The 19,084-nt window shown below is 47.1% G+C and overlaps 1 protein-coding gene across 16 annotated transcripts in view; it reads right to left on the bottom strand.

Annotated features, from left to right (window-relative positions):
• STX3 (syntaxin 3) overlaps nucleotides 1-19,084 on the bottom strand; it is a 76,275-nt gene that overhangs the window by 17,591 nt on the left and 39,600 nt on the right. For 15 of the 16 annotated variants that reach the window (XM_019754042.2, XM_019754045.2, XM_074336432.1 and 12 more), the window contains one exon: nucleotides 7,304-7,387. In XM_019754042.2, coding sequence (XP_019609601.2) covers nucleotides 7,304-7,387 — 84 coding nt within the window. The remainder of the gene's footprint in view (nucleotides 1-7,303; nucleotides 7,388-19,084) is intronic. The other variant, XM_074336434.1, reaches the window with a different exon arrangement.

Raw genomic sequence — 19,084 nt, 5'->3', positions numbered from 1 at the left:
TGTCTTCCCGCGAAAATAAGACCAGGTCTTATACCATATTTCCCTGAAAATAAGACCGGGTCTTATATTAATTTTTGCTCCAAAAGATGCATTAGGGCATATTTTCAGGGGATATCTTATTTTTTCATGTACAACAAGTTACATTTATTCAAATACAGTCATGTCATCTTCTTTCGGAACATCGTCATAACGTACTAAATGCGTCCGTCTGGCTGACGATCTTAACTGGGGCTTATTTTCGGGGTAGCTCTTATTTTTGGGGAAACATGGTACAGACTTAGCCAGCAATTACTGCACATTTATTATACACCAGGGACCATGCTGTGCCTTTACACACACATCTGATTCAATTGTCACAGCAATCCTAATGTTAACACACGCTCTGTGATGTCATCAGAAGCCATTCGAGGAAATCAAGTAAGGACAGCAGGTCAACTGCTCTTCACATTGGGCGTCTGTGTCATGGAACAAATTACAATGACCACAGTACACTAATCACCAACATCTTACCAAAAGGAGGGAGTTATTTTCCAGGCAAGGATGGCCTCTTCCCTCTGGATCTAAGTAGCCAGCGGAACTGAGGTAGACAATGAAAGCAGAGAAAGTACTGCCTTGGAGAACCAGTGGCTATCACGTAGGGTAGAAGGCTTTGTCCACTCTATTAGGTTGGAGCGAAAGTAACTGCAGTTTAAAGGGCTAAAAACAATTGCAAAAACCGCAATTACGTTTGCACCAACCTGATACCTAAAACGTCTCTGCCTCCCCTAAGTTTCTATGTACCTTGTGTCTCTAGTTAGGTATTAGTTCCTGCATATTTATTTATTGAAAACATATTATGTGCCACCCCTTTAAGGTGACAAAAGTAATGGGGTTATAAGAGTCAAATAAATGACTCCTCCTTTTCACAATTCATACACCCTTCCTTTTCCCCAAAAATAGCATAATCCAAAACAGTCCTTATATTAGTTCTCAGTCCAGTCCTCTTTGTTTGCTTCCTTGCTTTGGAAAATAAACATTGATGAGAAGGGACGGAGAGAGGTCTCAGTCAGCCAAGTGACAGAAGTTAACTTCAGGGGTTTTATCAAAGCTGGGACTAGTGTTTCAACTCTCCTCTTCGGAATGAAAAGCAATGAATGATCTCAGAGTTATCCTGACCAGTGAGAACCAGTATTCTTAGGCAATAATCTCAAAGCAATTCAGTGTATTTGGGCTTCGTATCACTCAAAATTTAGTCAGGAAAACAAAAATCTATCTAGTTATTTTAATTGAAGTAGAACACAGGGAATTCTTTACAGAGATGGAAGGGCCAAGAAGCCAGAGGATGGTGAGACACTCTGGAACTTAGCAACAGCAGGTTGGAGGGACAAAAAAAGGAGGGCAGGGTCAGCGGAGCCCCTCTGAGGGGAGCCAGGCCATGGTGGAGTTGACCAGCAGAACGGGACCATGGAGTGAAAGTTGAGGCATGGAGGAGACTTGTCTGGGGAGGAGAAGCAGGGCCATTTACCTCCTCTCTTAGTCTCTTAGTCTTCCCCAAGGTCCAACACACCGAAAGCCCAGTTGGCAAGGGGAACCTGGGAAATGAGTTCCCTGCGATGCAGCGCAGAGCACAGGAAGGACGGGAATGGACCTGAGAGCAAACAGGCAAATGACTGGCGAGGGCTTCCTGTCCGCCTACTGAAGAGCCGGAAATGCAGAACCTACCAGCTCTCCTGGTCATCCAAACAGTCTATGGAAAGAAAGACTCAAAAGGGTATTTCGCCTGCTAGATGTGACTTAATGCCTAGCTTTCCAAGTTGCATTCACTTCGAGGTTGTTCGTTATAACAAAAGTCAAGCTGACCTGGCAAATCCCTCTGCTTTCATGACTGCCCACCTCCCAGTTCCTGTAACCAGGCGCTGCTCCACCCTCCAAAGCTCCACAGCACTGTGGCCCACACCCCATCCACTCTCTTCCCCCAGGCCTGACTCAGATCTCCGCAAGGGCTGGGCCTGTCTTGTCCCTCATAGACAACGTGGTATCCATCATTGTGCTAAGCACGTGGTGTCCCTTTGTAGAAGTTTATTCAATGAATAAATAAATGGATACAAGTAACCTCAGGAGACAAGCATGCGTCATGCACCACTGCAGAATTGTCTCAGGCTTTTGTTAAAGCACATCCGAAAAAAGAAAACGTTATACTAGCGTTTTCCAAAATGTAATCACTCATCCTTGTTAAGAGAAGTTACATGTCAGAAAGGGTTCTATGAAAAAATAATAGGCAACTTCAGCGGGTTTCTGTATTAGAGAACTTCTTGAAGCTTTTAATAACATGCATTATAAATCCCCGTAGGAGAAAAGGGTATAAAGCATTTCTCAAACATATTTGATCCAGAAGTCCTTTAGCACCTATACTGCCACCCATGACCAGCACTCGCGCCACCATCCCCACCTGCCCCTGCGGCTCCTTGTGAACAGAACTCTGATTGTGCACGGGCAGGGACGCTGCCAGCCCAGAGGATGGAGCATGATCGGTTCTATGGCAACTCTGCCCATCCTGGCCCTTTGCGAAGTGCTCGCTCTCCTGGTCTCCCTTCCAGCTAAGAGCTGCTATGACCACGTTATCCACTGCTGGCCAAGGGGCCACAAGGGGAAGTCAGCTTGGAGCATTTGGATAGTTTCCTGCCCTGACAAAAGGATTTATGAATCTTTCCAGCTGCCCCCTTTCTTACTGCTTGTGATGCTGGCGTAGGGTGATGACATAGGGAGCTGTGACTAGGGTTTCCAGGCGGGAATTCCTGCCCGTTCTGAGAAATTCTTTTCGCTTTCCCGTTCCCGAATCCCGAGATATAAACTGTTTTCTGTTCTCCACGATGAATCGTTTCCACAAAGTGACAGCTGATACTGCCAACCACCTGGGTTCAAGGAGCCAATTTCCTGAATTTCCCAGCCAACTTTTCTCGGGATTTGGGAACAGAAAAGTGAAAAGAAATCCCGAAATGGGTGGGAATTCCCACCCGGAAACCCTAGTGATAAATAGAAAAAATGTCTAAGAGATACATTGTGAGTAGTACGTTTATTTCCCGTTGTGGGTATTACTGGGTTCAAGGAGCCGATTTTCCCAATTTTCTGAGCAATTTTTCTTGGGATTCAGGAATGGGAAAGCAAAAGAAATTCCTGAGAATGGGCGGGAATTCCCACCTGGAAACCCTAGCTGTGACTCTGTGGTGGTTTTAAAACATGGCACAAATCCTTTAATGCTCTTCCCATTGAAAGATGGTGTCTGTGTATATTGCCCTCTTGACTCTGGCAGGCCTGCAACTGCTTCGACAACAGAATACGGCAGAACTAACTGATGGCTGTGTGACTGCCATAGTGGGAACACTTGCCTTGGAGCCCTGAGTCTCCGTGTACCAAACCGACACCCCTGACTTGGTCACGCTGAGATGCCCAAGCCACAGAAAGAGGTCAAGTGTAAGCAGTGCAACTGACAGTTTCCACTGAGCTTTCCTGAGTCGCTGGAGTCCAGGCACCAATGTTAGAACACAGAAGTCTCTACGATTCCAGCCTCTGGCTGTTCACATCTTCCCACCTGCACTGTGCGCTGTCTGAAATCCTACTCCACAGAATCTGTCAATATCGCCCAAGGGTTGCTCACACCACTAACTGTTAGGGTGATTTGTTATATAGCGACAATCAGAATTGACTCTCTCGATCCCAAGGGAGAAGCCCAGGGGATCAGAGCGATGCTGACCCAGAACCCCAACACCTCTAGCCCGCAGCACCACCCCTCATGCTGGACTTCTTTGTATGTGAAATAATCACATATCTTTATTGCTTAAGCCACAGTTACTCGAAAGCATCCCTACGTGATGTGCCATGTGGCCACTCAGAGACCCAGATGAAACTCAGAGCTCTGATCCTTTTCACACGGGTCACTGCATCAGCCAATGTACTGATCTTGCCATTTCTGGCCTCTCCCACCTTCCACACACGCCATACAGAACAATTTTTCTGTACCATACTCTGATCCCACCATTTCCTTGCTTAAAACCTTCAAAGGCTCCCCATCACTTTGCAGAAGGGCAGGAGGCAACGGAGTCATCTGGAAGAACTTTCTAAAAATCCGGAAGTCTGAGCCATTCCAGGCCCTCTGACTCAGGCGTGTGTCTGTGCCAACGCTGCCCGGGGATGCTGATGGGCAAGTCCAGTGAAGAACCACTGAAGCCTTCTCTCACTAACCTCGCTCTCCCTCCCTCCAGACGGCACATAAAGCTTCCTCTTCTGTGTTCCCACAGGACTGCTTTGTTGACATTTCTACTGTAATGTGACTTTTAAAATGTCCTATCACCCTCACCAGACAAGGAGACAGCAGAGGGCAAGGCCCCTGTCACACAGACCCTGTGTCCCCCAGCACCTGACACATGTCTGGAAAACACTGAGCCCTCATGGAATTCAGTGACTGGATGAATAAACATGGGACAACGAACTCCTCATGTTTCTGCCTTCTCAGGTAGGTTCTGTTTCCTCTGAAACTTTGCTCTCTCTGCCAACTGAGCAAACAAACCAGGGAAAATACAGACAACAGCAAATTAGACAAAAGTCTGAGGTTTATCATTTACTAGACCCTGGCTTAACCGGTCGAGGAGGCCTGAAAACCCAAGGGCCAATTCTTTTCGCTAACAATCGAGAAGCTGGAGAAATTAAGAGTTTTACAGAGCAAAGCACATTTTGAAACCATGCTGGCCTGTGACTTCACCTACACCTTGCAAATGCCTTTCTGACCATGCTGTGATTCGTCCCACTGGTCCTCAGCAAATAACCAAGGGCGACCTACTGGCTGGAACAAGTCCAAACAGCAGGTTTTAGCACAACAGTGCCTTCCCAAGAAACCAACTTAGCTATATCCCGCAGGATGTACTGGATGTGTTTCCGCAGTCGCAAACAGCGGGAAACCAAACCCCGCATTTCCCCAACCACCCTTACCTGGGATGTACTTTATCCCACAGTCAAGGATATTTCTATAAAACCAACTCTGGAGTCTACTTCATCACAAACACACTGGGGAACACCACAGTGAGGAGGGCTAGCTTAGAGCAGACATACTTAGTGTCTGCCAGGCGCTGGGCTATGTACATCACACACTCTCTCATTTCACATGTACAACAACCAGCAGGTAATATCACTAGTCCTGTTTTAGAGGAAACTGGGACAGTTAGACGACTTTTCCAAAGTTATACGGGGAGTAGTGGCAGAGCTGAGGTTCAGACCAGGAAGGGGGGGCGGAGCCTGCATGATCTCGGTCATGGGCCCCTCCCTCTTGCCTTGCTGCACCCCAATACTTACCCTCTCTGTGCTCTAGCAGGTGAGAAACAAGGAAAGTAACCTTTTCCTAAGCCTACACTAAACACTTTCTCAACATTAGTTCCTTTAATCCCCAGCCAATATGGGAGGTGAATATTTCTCTCCCTGTTTCATAGAAACCCACTGAGGCTCAGAGAAGTTACGGAATGTCCCCAAGATCACAGTTAGTGGCAGGTAAGGAATTAACAAAGACCGTGCTCTTTCCACCCCACCTTGCTGTCCCCTTCTCCACCCCAAATATGATAGGGCTTTTCTGTTTTCCTTAAATGACAGATAAGCATATAACAAAGAGGAACTAATAAGAAAAGCAGCAGCTCTTGAGTTCTTAAGTCTCCAAAAATAACTAGCATCCATCCAGTGCTTCTCTGCTTAGATAACGCTTTCCAGATGTGTGAGCCTCACTACAACCTTCAAAGGTTAAGTACTAACAGTCCTGGTTTCCAGAGCGGGAGTTAAAGCCCAGATGGGTTAAATAAGTGCCTTCATCAACGTCAACTGCTATTCAGTGCTTGCGGACGGACTCAGACCATGTCTTGGAAGCTGAAGGCCACCATCTCCCCCGCCACACCCTACAAGGAGCACTGCCTCTCAGGGCCCCTCCTAGTGGTTTAAGAAAAGAGGCAGAAAGAACACTGTTGTGGGAGAAGATTCCTTAACTCCTTGGATTAAGTTCTTTAATGTATCTGGCTCTCCAAGGCAAGCTCAGAGCGACAAGCTACAATGATGTCCACGTCTCCTTAAGTCCACCCCTCCACTGAACAGACAGACATTTTCCTTCCGTGACCCACACTTGGAGCGGCACTAGACTCACAAAACTCAAATGTCTGACCACACCCTGACTCCTGACCAAAAGGACAGAGCCACCCCCGGGGAAGGAGGGGATCTGTGGACCGTTCATGGCCAATCAGGCAGCACACACTCAAGTTCGCTCTGAAAGCCGCTTATCACTCTAACGGGTGAACGGGCCTGGCCGGCAAGCCTCGCTCCACTCCGTTTAGACCACAACTAGAGGGTGACTTCTCCGCATCCATGAGCGAGAGGGCATTCTCCCTGCAAAAAGAATGCGATGCTGCTTGTCTTCTTTCCAAAAATAATAAAAAAATCATAGGATGGTGGCAAAAATGTCAGCGGCTGAACTTTCTGTGGTTTTGTTTCGTTTTTTTTTGAAGTGTCGTTCACTGAGCACATACATCTCAGATGCGACACTGAATGTTTTAGAAACATCATCCCATTTAATCTTCACAATAACCCTCTAGGGAATTATATTACAATCCCTATTTACAGATAAGGAAACCAAGCGTGCTAAGTAACGTTCATAAGAGCAACAGTTGGTTGGAAGCAGGGCTGAGATTTGAACCCAAGTTTGCCTGGCTCCTAAGCCTGGGTTTTGGTCCATCACATACCACCCCCGGCAAGCTTCCCACCACTCACTGTCGACCTTAGCACCTTCCCCATTTCCAAACCAAAAGGCATGTGCACGTATAGATAGAGGCAGCCCACCTTTGTCACCTGTTCAACTTCAAAAATATAAATTGGTGGTTTCTTAGTTTCTCCATTATCCTTGGAATTAAGTCAAAAGGACTGAATTTTTGGAAATAAATCTATGTGAATCATAGGCCTAAAGATACAGTGTGTTTTCTACGCATGGCTGGACCCCATGGGTTGATTCTGTATTCAAGTTATGTTATTTAGGCAGGAAGGGATATCATTAAAATGTTGTCATGTCGCCTAAGACTTTAATTATGTATAATTTACTTTCTGCTGACTTTCTCCATAAGATTAAAAACCTACATCCTCTCAAGCTAAGTGTCGGAGAGACTCTCCTTGTAACTTCTTGGTCTGGCCAGCCCACCCCAGCAAAAGATTGACTTTCCTCTGCGACCCTCACAAGAGCTGAGGCTTTATCTTTATAAGGAAGCTGTTTCCTGATGTACATTCAGGAAAAGGTACCAGAAGGCCCTACCTCAGAGAAGAACTCGTCCATGAAAGCTGTGTTGTCAATGGCGATCTCGACCTCACTGGAGTCGTCATCCTGTGTCAGCTGCTTCTAGGAGACAAAAGGAGCAGGTGAGACCCAGAGCACAAGAAACAGCTGCTGACAGCATCCAATGCCCTGTGGGGACCAGGCGCTGTATCCGTCTTAAGCATTTCACACACATAATCCCCTTTAACGCTCAGAACAGCTCAGTGATGTGTCAAAGTCTGCTGTTACACTGTTGGAATTTAAATCCTAGTTCTACCACTTACTGATTTTTTGTGGCGTGGGGGAGGGGTGGGCAAGTCACTATCCTCTCTGTGCCTCTGCTTCCGTATCTGTGAAACGCTAATAATAACACTACCTGCTTCATTGGGTTGTTCAAAACATCGATGAGAAAATGAATATTAAACACTTTTGCACAGTGTCTGGCACACTGTAAGTACTCAATAAAGTGCTAGGTTTGGGTGGTGGTGGTTGGGATTGGTGACATTACTGTAACTCATACCAGTCAGAGAATCAAAAACAGAGAGGTTAAGTAACTCGGCCAAAGTCACATAGCTAAAATGTGGCGATGGGCAGATTCTAGCTAGTCTTCTGGATTTGGAGCCCACGTTCCAGCCCCTTCTCCACACTGTTCAAATGCAGGATCCACCCGACCAGGGATCCATCCATATTAGAACAGATTCCAGCTATAATTCATCCAAAACACTAGCTTCCAATCCTCACCGACTTTCCTGTTTTCAGAAACCACCTATTGCAAAGGAAACAGCACTGTGTGATGTTCCCTGTCGCAGTTCATGTTTATAAGGAAAAGGAACCTCTCCCCCACCACCTCCGGGGACCCCAGCTTTCTTAACCTCATTCAACTTCCTCTGAAAAATCACCAAGTGACTGTCCAAAGGAAGGGCTTCCCTCCCGCCGAACACAAAGGCCTCAGCTGTTTGGACGTTCTTCCACACCCTCTTCACAGGCCACTGCTGCACTGCACACGCCCCATTTTGAAGCACAGAGGGAGAACTGGTTGTTGGCGTGAAGGTGGGGAGAGGTAAACCCCCTACGCCTGCTTCTTCACAACCTTCAGTGGCCTATGGCCTTCTCAGCCAAGACACACCTGTCTCAAACACCCAGAACACCACGGGCCATGAAAGCCACCAGGGACCTCTTTTCTTCACCTGCTGCCATCCCCCTGATCCGCAACACAAGATAGAGTTACTGGGAATTCCCACTGAAATTTGGGGCTCTCCCTCCTTTCGACTGGCACCCCCATCATCTCCTTCTCTGGTTTGTCTGGAACTGTCGGCCACCCAAGCTTAAAAGACACATTCCAAGGAGTTGAACTTGAGGGCACCGCGACAGCCCCCATAATCATCTTCCTAAAATTTAAAACTGATCAGGTCCTTCTGCCACTTAAAGTCCTTCAATGACAGCTCACCTCCTAGGACTGAAAGCCCCAATGCCTACGAGCCTGTGGGGCCCTTTAAGGTCAGACCCCACATTTCCCTATGACCAGACTCTTGGAACTCCTGGCCTTTCCTGGACACACCATTATTTCATATTGCTGAACTGTCACATGAGGACTTCCTCCTGAAATGCATTTGTCCAGCTGGCAAAATTTTACTTAGCCTTTAAAATTCAATCTCGAACAACCTTGTCTGTCAACCTTACTCAATTGACACTTCCCTGCCTGCAAAGTTTAAAACCTCCCTATGCTCCCAATGCCTTTTGTGCAAACTTCCATAGCAGCCATCACAGCCTGCTATTAATGACCCCGTCGTCTATCCTTCCCTCACAGGCTATTCGCTCCTGGAGAGCAGCGTGGCTTTATATATCAACTAGAGTAGCTCCTTCGAGTGTGTGCCTGCCTGAACACCTTCCTTTGTGGAGACACCTCCTCACCTTCCCCATGTGAGCCCAGGAAGGTTCTCCATCACGACCCAAGCCCCCTGAAGAATCTGAAATGTGACATGAACAGAGCTGAGTCTGCTGCGGCAGCACCCACCAGAAATCTGCTAAATCCCCAGAGCTGTGCTCGTTTCTGTCCTTCCTAGGCCAGCCCTGGCTCAGAGCAGGTTCTGCAGACCTTCCCCAGTATTCTCTCAGTGAGTGGAACAGTATCCTAATATATTGCCATTCATTTAGCCAGAATCAGCTTTTGTCGCTTGGTATTAAAATTACTTGTGCTTGTCATTAATTCATTTATTCCACACGTATACTGGGCACTTACCATGTACTAGATATATTACAGAAATTCAGTCAATTTTAGATGAATAAATAACTAGCTTCTAGAGAGCCTGGCAGCCTACACTCACCCAGCAGTTTCTAAAGTGTGAGACAAAAGGCTCCCTTTATCAACTGTCATGCCCGCTTGGGCCTCTCAGTGGCCTCCAGAGGCTGTTTTGCCAAGAAGGCTTTCCGTGATCCTCACTAGAAACAGGAACCCATCTTCCTTTAGGAAGCGTGTGTTGCAAGTTTCCTGACTTCGAAGATCTCCTCGAGACCCACCCTGAGGGGAGAGACCCCATGAGTGCGTGTGCACCCACAGACACACACAGACACACACGAGTGTGAGCTCAGCTTTCTTCACACAGGCACACGTGCTAAGGAAGTGGGATGCGGCTACCACCACCATGAGATGGACTAAGCGTAGTTTCTGGAAGCTGGGGACAAGTGTCCTGGGCGTGGGAGGCAGACACCTAGCTCTGCAGCATGTCACAAATTTGTGAGACCCCTGGAATTTGTCCAGGGAGTCCCGTTGACAGAGCCAGCTCTTGGCTTCCAGCAGGCTCTGGCGGGGCAGCCTGGTCCACCTCCAGGGAGACAATGCATGAATGGGGGCGGGGAAGTGTCTGGCAACTCGCAGCGTAGGTCCAAAACTTGTTACAGTTACTGGCTGAGACCCCCGTTGCGTCCCTTACTGCTCTGAGTGTTTAACCTGTAAATGGTCCAACACCACACACCTTATCACTCTCAGGAGGACTGGGAGAGATCACGTATGGAAAGCTTCTAGCACAATCCTGGGCACACACCGGGGCCTCATAAATGTCAGTTTCCTCATCATCTGGCCACAAAGATGTGAAACCTAAAGGTGAGATCTCCTCCACAAGTTCCCACACTAAAGGCTAAGATCAATTCTACAGCGTCATTGACGACCAGGGTTCTAGAACGTGCACTATCCCGTACTAGTCACTGAGGATCTGGTTTAACGTCTCTGAGCATCCATTTCCTTATCTACAAAGCAGGAACAATAGTGCCTACTGGGGCCGTTGTGAGGGTTATACAAGATAACCTTTTAAAGTTCCTTATGCAATGAATAGCACACAGTAACAACTTGATAAAACAGCTATCTATACGATCTTGCCAGTCAATGTCTCTATAGCTTTAACCTGAGTCTAAGTACTTTTAAATAGGAAGGGGGAGGGCGAGATACAGGACGTGTAGAGCTGCATGCAACCTTACAGATTTTATCACTAAATCCTCTCACGTAGAGATGGGCAAACCAAGGCCCAAGACCGAATAATGAGTTACTTATATTATACAGCCAGGACTAGAACCCCGGTTTCCTGATTCCCATCTTCCATGCAGTTTCTCCTACAGTAGTGTGCTGCTTCCAAAAATATAAACCAACAACATCAATAACAACAATACACTGTAGATCAGAAAATTCAAGGCAGAGGCCATTATCGCAGGTTATCTCGATAATGCGGTTATCTGGAGTCACGTGACACTGGAACGGCCAGGCTTCTCCAAAAGGGGTCTAACAGATCCCAGGGCCAGGGTGCTCTTACACCCTGAGGTCTCTCGAGCCTCAGGGACCCCGGGGCTAAGGGAAGCACACAGGGCCCTTGATCTTCAGCCCACATGTCTGAGCGCAGCCAAAAAGAGAACTTCAGCATCTTTATCAAAGAATCAAGGTGTGTGGTAATAGGAACGTTATAGTAGCGGCAACAGCAGCCACAATAAAAACGTGTGTGAGAACCACAAGCTCAGCCACCGGCTTCCTCTCCCCATGCCCCCACCCCAGCCTCCTGCTGCCCCTCCCACCAGGAGATGGAAGATTTGGCCAATGACTCAGGCAGCATTGAGCTAGAACCCAGGGCGGGTGTATCACCAACTCCCACCTCTCAAATGTGCCCCCAGATTCAGTGAGAGCAGCCAGGGCTACAACCATCTCTCTGGACAAAGAGTGGAAAGAGTTCGGGGGCCCAGAACTCAGTATAAAGTGACTTGACCTGCAATTCCTCTCACTCAAGCTCACTGCCTTTCTTTCAATTGCCTTCTCTGTCATCCTTCATCTATTTTATTGTGGGTCCCTCTTCATAAGCTCCCTTAGTAAAAACATTTGCCACCTATAGAGTCCCTACTAGGTGCTAGGTGGCCACAACACTCTAGCGGCTTCGCATACACTATATCAATGAAACCCACCTAGAGTTTGAGAACCTGCAGGTCAGAGAAGTTCTGAGTTATTCAAGGTCTTCCCCTATTGATTTTCAGACGCGGGGCTCAAGCGTCGGCTGTCCGTCCTAAGCCCTTGCTTACTGCACTGCACGCTGTCAAACAGCCCATCACTGAGAGCAGCCTGGAGCCAAGCAGAGCAGCAGCCCAGGCCTGCAGGAAGCACACAGGCTGGGAGAGAGGGCCTGGAGGCCCTGGGCACAGCACTAGTCTCCTTTAGGCTTTGGTTTTCCCACCAAATAAGGAGCTCAGCTTTCCAATGAGGCTTCCTAGAACCCCACTCAGGGAAGTCAGGGAAGTGGGAGTCAAGCAGGTGGGTCAGTCTGCCCAGCTTCACTTTTATCTGCTTTATACACTTAAATAACATTTCATTTTAAGAAAGAGTCCTGTTGTCAAGAGAGGAAAGAAGGGGGGGGGGGGGGAAGAAGAAGGAAGGAAGCAGGCAAGTTTGGCTACCTAGCTGGAAAACCACTCAAGTCAATGGATGATGGATGGCTTCTATAGAAAAGAGGGACAATAGGGAGTGCCCTCACTCCTTTCCAAAACATGGCTGCAAACAGGTTATAATCATCAGCAATTCCATAATAAGGGGCATTACAAATCAGAATAGCAACACAGGAGGAAAGGACAAAGAAGGAAAAGGAAACTATCCCAAAGGAAGAGATGCCATTCGCTGGCTCCCTGATTCTCTCCCTGCCACAGATACCACACCCCAGGGAAGACCAGCGGGTCCCAGGACAAGACAGAAGGTCCAGGAGCTCTCTGCAAAGTTTCGAGGTGAGGGAAATAAAAACAGAAGGGAAGGAACCAGCAGTCTGGACTGGAAAGGGACATCTGGTCCTTAACTTCCCACGGCAGGGGTATTAAAGGACTGTGGCTGGTGGGGGCGGGGCCTCCTGGCACAAGCAGGTGACCACACATTCTTACACCTCATCTGGCCTCTCCACATTTAAACAGCTCTTTGCTCTGGAGATACATACTCTTCTTTATAAACCCAGATTGGTTACCAACACATTTGATTCAAAAAGACAATGACGTGATTTTTCTTGCCCCGCCTGCTCACTTCCCCCATCTGCCTCCCTCTAGGATGAGGTCTGTGGATTCCCAAAGACGAATACCACCATTTCCAGAACTTCCACTCACATAAACATACCAGCGACACACAGAGCTGCCCAACATCTGGTTTTTCCAGTCCCTCTTCTTTGAGTAAAAGAAGGCAGAAATTCTGAGTAAGCCTGGCAGCTCTCAATAGGCACAGTGCTCTCTGTTCCCCATTTAAAGAGTCGGATGGCCCGTCTCCAATGCCAGCTCTCCTTCCTCCTGTGTGTTACCCTTCCCGTGAAACCCTCCCACAGGGAACACTTCCCCTTTCTGCTGAACTGCATCTTCCCCAACACTCTTGTCAGATGAATCAAGAGGAAATACACGGCTGAAGATAACCTCGGTGAGCCTCACACTTTTACTTTCAAGACGTTATTCTCGCTGAACAATCTGAGGCAAGAATTGGCCCTATTTGGAAGATGAAGACACTGAGGAATAAACTCGCTTCCAAATTAGCCCAAGGCCAGCGAGTTGGTGTGAAATGGGGCCCAGTTGGCAGCCCCATAGTGGAGGCCTCTCCACGTCCCTGGCCTCACCTTTCCTTGACCTACCTACAGTTTAACAGTAGATCATCCCCCTGCTTCTTGAGCTTGGAATATCCCTTGTCCCACCCAGTTCCCTTTTTTAGGATATTACCCAGAAACTTATGATTAACATCCTTAGGCTTTTGACCACAATCTCTATGGTCTAGCATTCTTTCCAGGCTCCACCAGAGAATCAGTGGCCAGAGGGAAGGCTCCTTGCAGACCCCCTCACAACCACCACACAGCCTTTGGAGGAACGCCCAGATTTTCCCTTAAATACCCCAAGCCAGATTGATAATGTTAAGGCAGATTTTGGAGGTGTTAACCCTCTGCCTTCTCAGACCACCAGTGCTCCGATAATAAACATCTGTTCTATGACCCAACTCCTGTGTCGGTTTATTGGCTGAGCAGTGCAGGCAGCATGAGTCCCGGAGTCGTCTGGCCTCCGGTTTCACGTGGACGACTGGACAAGAGCCAAAGTTCATGATGACCCCACTCCATGCTTTTTGCCGTAACAAACATACTACTAATAGATAATATGTGTGTATTTCGTTGCAAGCACTCATGTGGTTTCAAATATATTATTTGATTCTCACATCAACTCTAGGAGGGACAAATATTACTTTCCCCATTTACAGATGAGGCAACTACTTAATTGGGTTAAATAACTCGTCCGAAGTGATTCAGCTAATAATGGTATCCTTAGGACTCAAAAGCAGGTCTGTGAGAGCCTGGGCCTGTGTTCTTACCCTCTACACTTCAACTGAAGATGCCCTTCCACTCTGCTTGGTACACGGTAAGTAGCAGAGATGTGAGAAGACGACATGATTGTATTTGAATAAATGTAGATTGTTGTACATGAAAAGAATAAGACATCCCCTGAAAATATGCCCTAATGTGTCTTTTGGAGCAAAAATTAATATAAGACCGGTCTTATTTTCAGGGAAATTCGGCATAAGACCCGGTCTTATTTTCGGGGAAATACGGTAGTAGCTGTATGATCTTAAACAAGTTACTTAATCTCTCAGTGCCACAGTTTCCTAATTTGTAACATGAATAATCTATTCACAGAACTGTTGTGAAGATTAGTTAATGTATGTGAAATGTTTAGATCAATGCTGGGTACATATCAAATGCCCAAGCCCAGGCCATCTAAAGCAGAGATCAGGCCTTGTTTTCTCTAAAGAGAGTTTTTGCTAAAGATGCAACTCTAAAGTCAATTCTCAGAAGGTGACAGCGGGTCCCTCAGAATGAACTGAAATTTAGTTCATTTATTTGAATGAAGTAATTTCTCTACTATATGCATTTTAAAAAATAAAGCTCCCTGTGAATTCTGCTACATTTCTCACAAATTTTGTTATTTACAACTCTCATTATTATTCGTTTCTACATAGTTTGTCATTTCCATTTTGTTCTCTTTTTAACACTCTTTTATTTAGAAAGGGTGTTTTTAAATTTCCAAAGCAGGAATACCAGAGAAGGACTATTATTATATTGTTAATTTCTAATTTTTATTATGTCTTCATCAGGGAACATGGCCTATATTTATTGAGACAGGTTAGTTAGTATGATTGCTATTGGGGGAAGGGGGTGGACTGATGAAATAAACAAACAAACAAAAAAAAACAGCCATAGCCTGAAACTGGAGTATCTCCTTCACTCCAGGACAGAGAAATGAGAATATGCCTTGAGGTTAATAATCTGGCCGGACAAAGGAGCAGATCTGACAGATAGGAATGGGTTGGTTCGTTAATCCCTTCAGGATGAGCAAACAGGACAAACCTGATAGAAGAATTCCATTAGAAGGCTCCAGCCCCCTTCCCTAAGCAGGCAGGGGAAGGTATAAAAGTAAGAGCTTTTGCCTCAGTCACTGGGCTTCCCAGTTTCGGGTACCCCTCCTGCTGGGAGCTGCAACCTCTTCTCCTGCTTCTAATAAACCATCTTCCTTTACAACTTTTTGCCTCTCCCTGGTCGTGTGTCTATTCTTCGGCTTCAGGAGACACGATCCCGGCCCCCACCCAGACACTGTCGGCAGATCCAACCAACATCATTTACATCATTTGGGGACTAACAGGAAAAATATTCTGGCTTCAATATGACTTCACATTCTGTGGAATTTGACATTTTCTTGTGTCCTAATACATAGTCAATATTTTTTAATCTTCTATGTGTATCTGAAAAGATCTTGCATTCATTTGCTGGATATAAAAATCATCGAAGTTTCACCCCCACGTGCCAAGTTAATTCCTACCCAAGTTAATTCCTACCTGTTTTTGCTTCAGGATCTGCGCTAGATCTAGAGAACAAGCAGTGAGTGAAAAGGGATGGAAGTTCACCTAAATAAAGGAAGGAGCAAAAAAACAAAAATGCCCGCCGGGTTGGCGTTATCTATACTGAAGAGTAATCTGTGGTTAGGTAGGTTAATTCATCCAGAATCACACAGCTTGTAAGGAGTAGGGTTTCCAGGTGGGAATTCCCGCCTGTTCTCAGGAATTTTTTTCACTTTCCCGTTCCCAAATCCTGAGAAAAGTTAGTGGGGAAATCGGGAATTGGCTCCTTGAACCCAGGTGGTTGGTAGTATCGGCCGTCACTTTGTGGAAACGATTCATCATGGAGAACAGAAAACAGTTTGTATCTCGGGATTCCGGAACGGGAAAGCTTAAAAAATTCCTAAGAACGCGTGAGAATTCCCACCTGGAAACCCTAGTAAGAAGCAAAGCCAGGACTGACTGCTTGGTCCAATGCACTGTTCACAGTGCATTAATTTAGAGAAGGATCTTGGGGTCTTATAATCAACCACGACACCCTTCTCCTTCTCACTACAACGTCCCATCCAGCGTAACAGATTCATTTGTTCGTTCATTCACCAGGCAGCATTTATTACACATCTATCCTTTGCCAAGCAGTAGTACAGACCCTAGAGATACACAGACCCAACTCAGCAGCCCCTGCTCTCCCAGGACCACACACTCTCAGATGGGCGGCAGACAGGCACACAGGTCATTATAGTTTCCCACGTGAGTGATGATGACACTTGCACAGGAACCGTATACCCAGGAGCAGATGGGGTGCCCAGCATGACCTGAATTCAAGGCAGAGCCTGGGGAAGACGGAAGCCTATTAAAGAATGTGTGCTGTGACTCCTTGGGGAAATATCGAAGGTTGAGCGGATTTACCAAAGAATACCTACAGGAGGAGGGTCATTGGGGTGAGAAGACCATATCTTTCTCTCTCCTCCCAGTGCCGTCTCCAACGCCAGCTCCCCCTCCTCCTGTGTGTTACCCTTCCCGTGAAACCCTCCCACAGGGAACACTTCCCCTTTCTGCTGAACTGCATCTTCCCCACACTCTTGAAAGATGAATCAAGAGGAAATACACGGCTGAAGATAACCTCGGTGAGCCTCACACTTTTACTTTCAAGATGTTATTCTCGCTGAACAATCTGAGGCAAGAATTGGCCCTATTTGGAAGATGAAGACACTGAGGAATAAACTCACTACCAAATTAGCCCAAGGCCAGCGAGTTGGTGTGAAACAGGAGAGCTCAAGTCCCCTTTCATTCCTTCCTCCCCTACCCGAGCCTTCTTCACCCTTTTCCGACTTCCTGCTCTACACCTCTCTCCCACCCCCCAACACCCCCAAAACATCGGAGTCTCCAGGATACAGAAAGGAGGCAGGAACTAATAATGCCTTCTCTAGTCCATCCTCACTCAGCCTTCTCCTCAACCCTTCCTTTCAGCCTGTCCCACCAGGCCCCTCCCCATCCTGATCCTTGGAGGACACTTCATTAACAGGTCAATAGATAACATTTTGCAAGCACCCCACACGTGCTGAGGACTCTTCTAAGACATTCTTCTCTGCTCTATATTTACCAAACCATTTAATCTCACAACAATCTTCCGGGGACGCTCCCCATCTGACAGCTGAGAAAACTAAACATAAAGATGACGAGTAGCCTGCTGAGATCACGCAGCCAGCCGGCCGGTGACTGAGCCCCGAGGGCCGGCGGCACAGGCTTTGTTCTCAACCCCGGCGGAGCGAAGCCTCCTGAACGGCCACGCCCACCCCGCTGGAGCAAGCCCGTCCGCCGCGGGAAAGGCTCTCCCGAAGCGCTGCGGGAAAAGCAGATGCCAGGAGCACAAGGCCCTGACAAACAAGCAAGGAGGAGCTGTCCCGACCAGAGGCGGCTAAGGAAGCGTGACAACTAACTGCAATGTGGTGTTCGAGGCTGGATCCTAGAACAGGAAAAGGAACATGCGTGGAAAAACTAGTGAAATCCCAATAAAGTCTGGAGGTTAGTGAACAGCAACCTACCAGTATCAGTTTCTCAGTTTTGACAAATAGAGGAAACCGGGAGAGGGGTAGACAGGAACTCTCTGTACTGTCTTTGTAACTTTTCTGTAAATCTAAAATTAGTCTAGAATAAAAAGTTTGTTTAAAAGAAAGTTAAATCTGATGCCACACCAAATTGCCCTAACCCAGACAGCTAAACATACCCAGACAGTATACGGTCCACAAATCTCTTTATATGGGGTTGAACTTCACTCTGTCTCCAGACTGGGGACGGGGAACGTTGCTGTGGAAACGGCTCAGTGCCAGAAAACAGGCTGACCTGACCGTCGAGATGGTGGTGAGGGGAGGATGTCGCTGGCAGAGGGGCCTAATAGATAAGTGGCTGGAGACAAGGCCACTCGGGGCCTACAGTCTCCAGGTAAATTCATTTGCAGAATACCCCCATTCACCCACTGATGGTATAGGTTTACAGCTTTCCGGGCTGTGGGCTGGGAAGTGAAAATGCAGGGGGAGAGGGATGCAGGTTCTGCGCTGTCTCAGAGAGCAGGACATAACAGGACAGGTAGCTTCTGAAATTATAACCTTATGTGTCTGCTTTTACATATCAACGAAAATAAAGAGCTTGTGGAAGTCCCAGGGAAGGCAGAGTGAATGCTGTCAGCTCAGGATCTGGACGTTTCCTTGCAATGACGACCTTGGAACTGAGCCTTAATCGATGTGTGAGATATTACCAGGAGGAACTGGGGCTGCTAGATTGTCACTGTGATATCCACATCTTCTCCTTCATTTTCTTTCTGAATAAGGGCAGCCTTCCATGATGCATTGGGCTGGGGGTTTGGGGAGCCTTGGCACGCATCCATCCCTGTCCTTGAGGGTGAAACCAGTGACCTCTGGCTTCTCTAGCACATGTATGGGTTCCCTGAGTTAATGTTGCACTTCAGACTGGTAAAGCTTCGCCAACCCACAAGGAATGGGAGTGGGAAAAGTCAGTCATAATAATGAATAAGGGACGTGTAAGAGTCAAGCTGTTGTTGATTAGTCAATAGACAAATGTTTAACAGGTAACTGACTGCCACGCAGAGTGCTGGCTAGGCCCAGGGGCCCCAGAGGAATGTCCAGTCTGCCACTGCATCAAGGAGCACACAATGTGTGTGGGGAGATGACCAAATACAGTGTCGGGTGGTAAAAAAAAAAGCAAGAAAGATATGCTCCATTCTTGATCCCATCACTTCCCAGCTGGAGATCTCAACCAACTCTGAGCCTCAATCCCCTTACCTGTAACATGGGAATCATATGTAACAGCCTTGTAGGGTTGAGAGGATTCAAGACAAGGTATGTAAGGCACCTAACACAAGTCCCATCCAATAGTAAGTAGCTGCTCAATAAATGATCATTGTT

Source organism: Rhinolophus sinicus, linkage group LG06 (genome assembly GCF_036562045.2).
Source record: "Rhinolophus sinicus isolate RSC01 linkage group LG06, ASM3656204v1, whole genome shotgun sequence".
Lineage (NCBI taxonomy): Eukaryota > Metazoa > Chordata > Mammalia > Chiroptera > Rhinolophidae > Rhinolophus > Rhinolophus sinicus.
The sequence above is the reverse complement of the archived record's forward strand: the minus strand, read 5'-3'. Positions and strand labels throughout refer to the sequence as shown.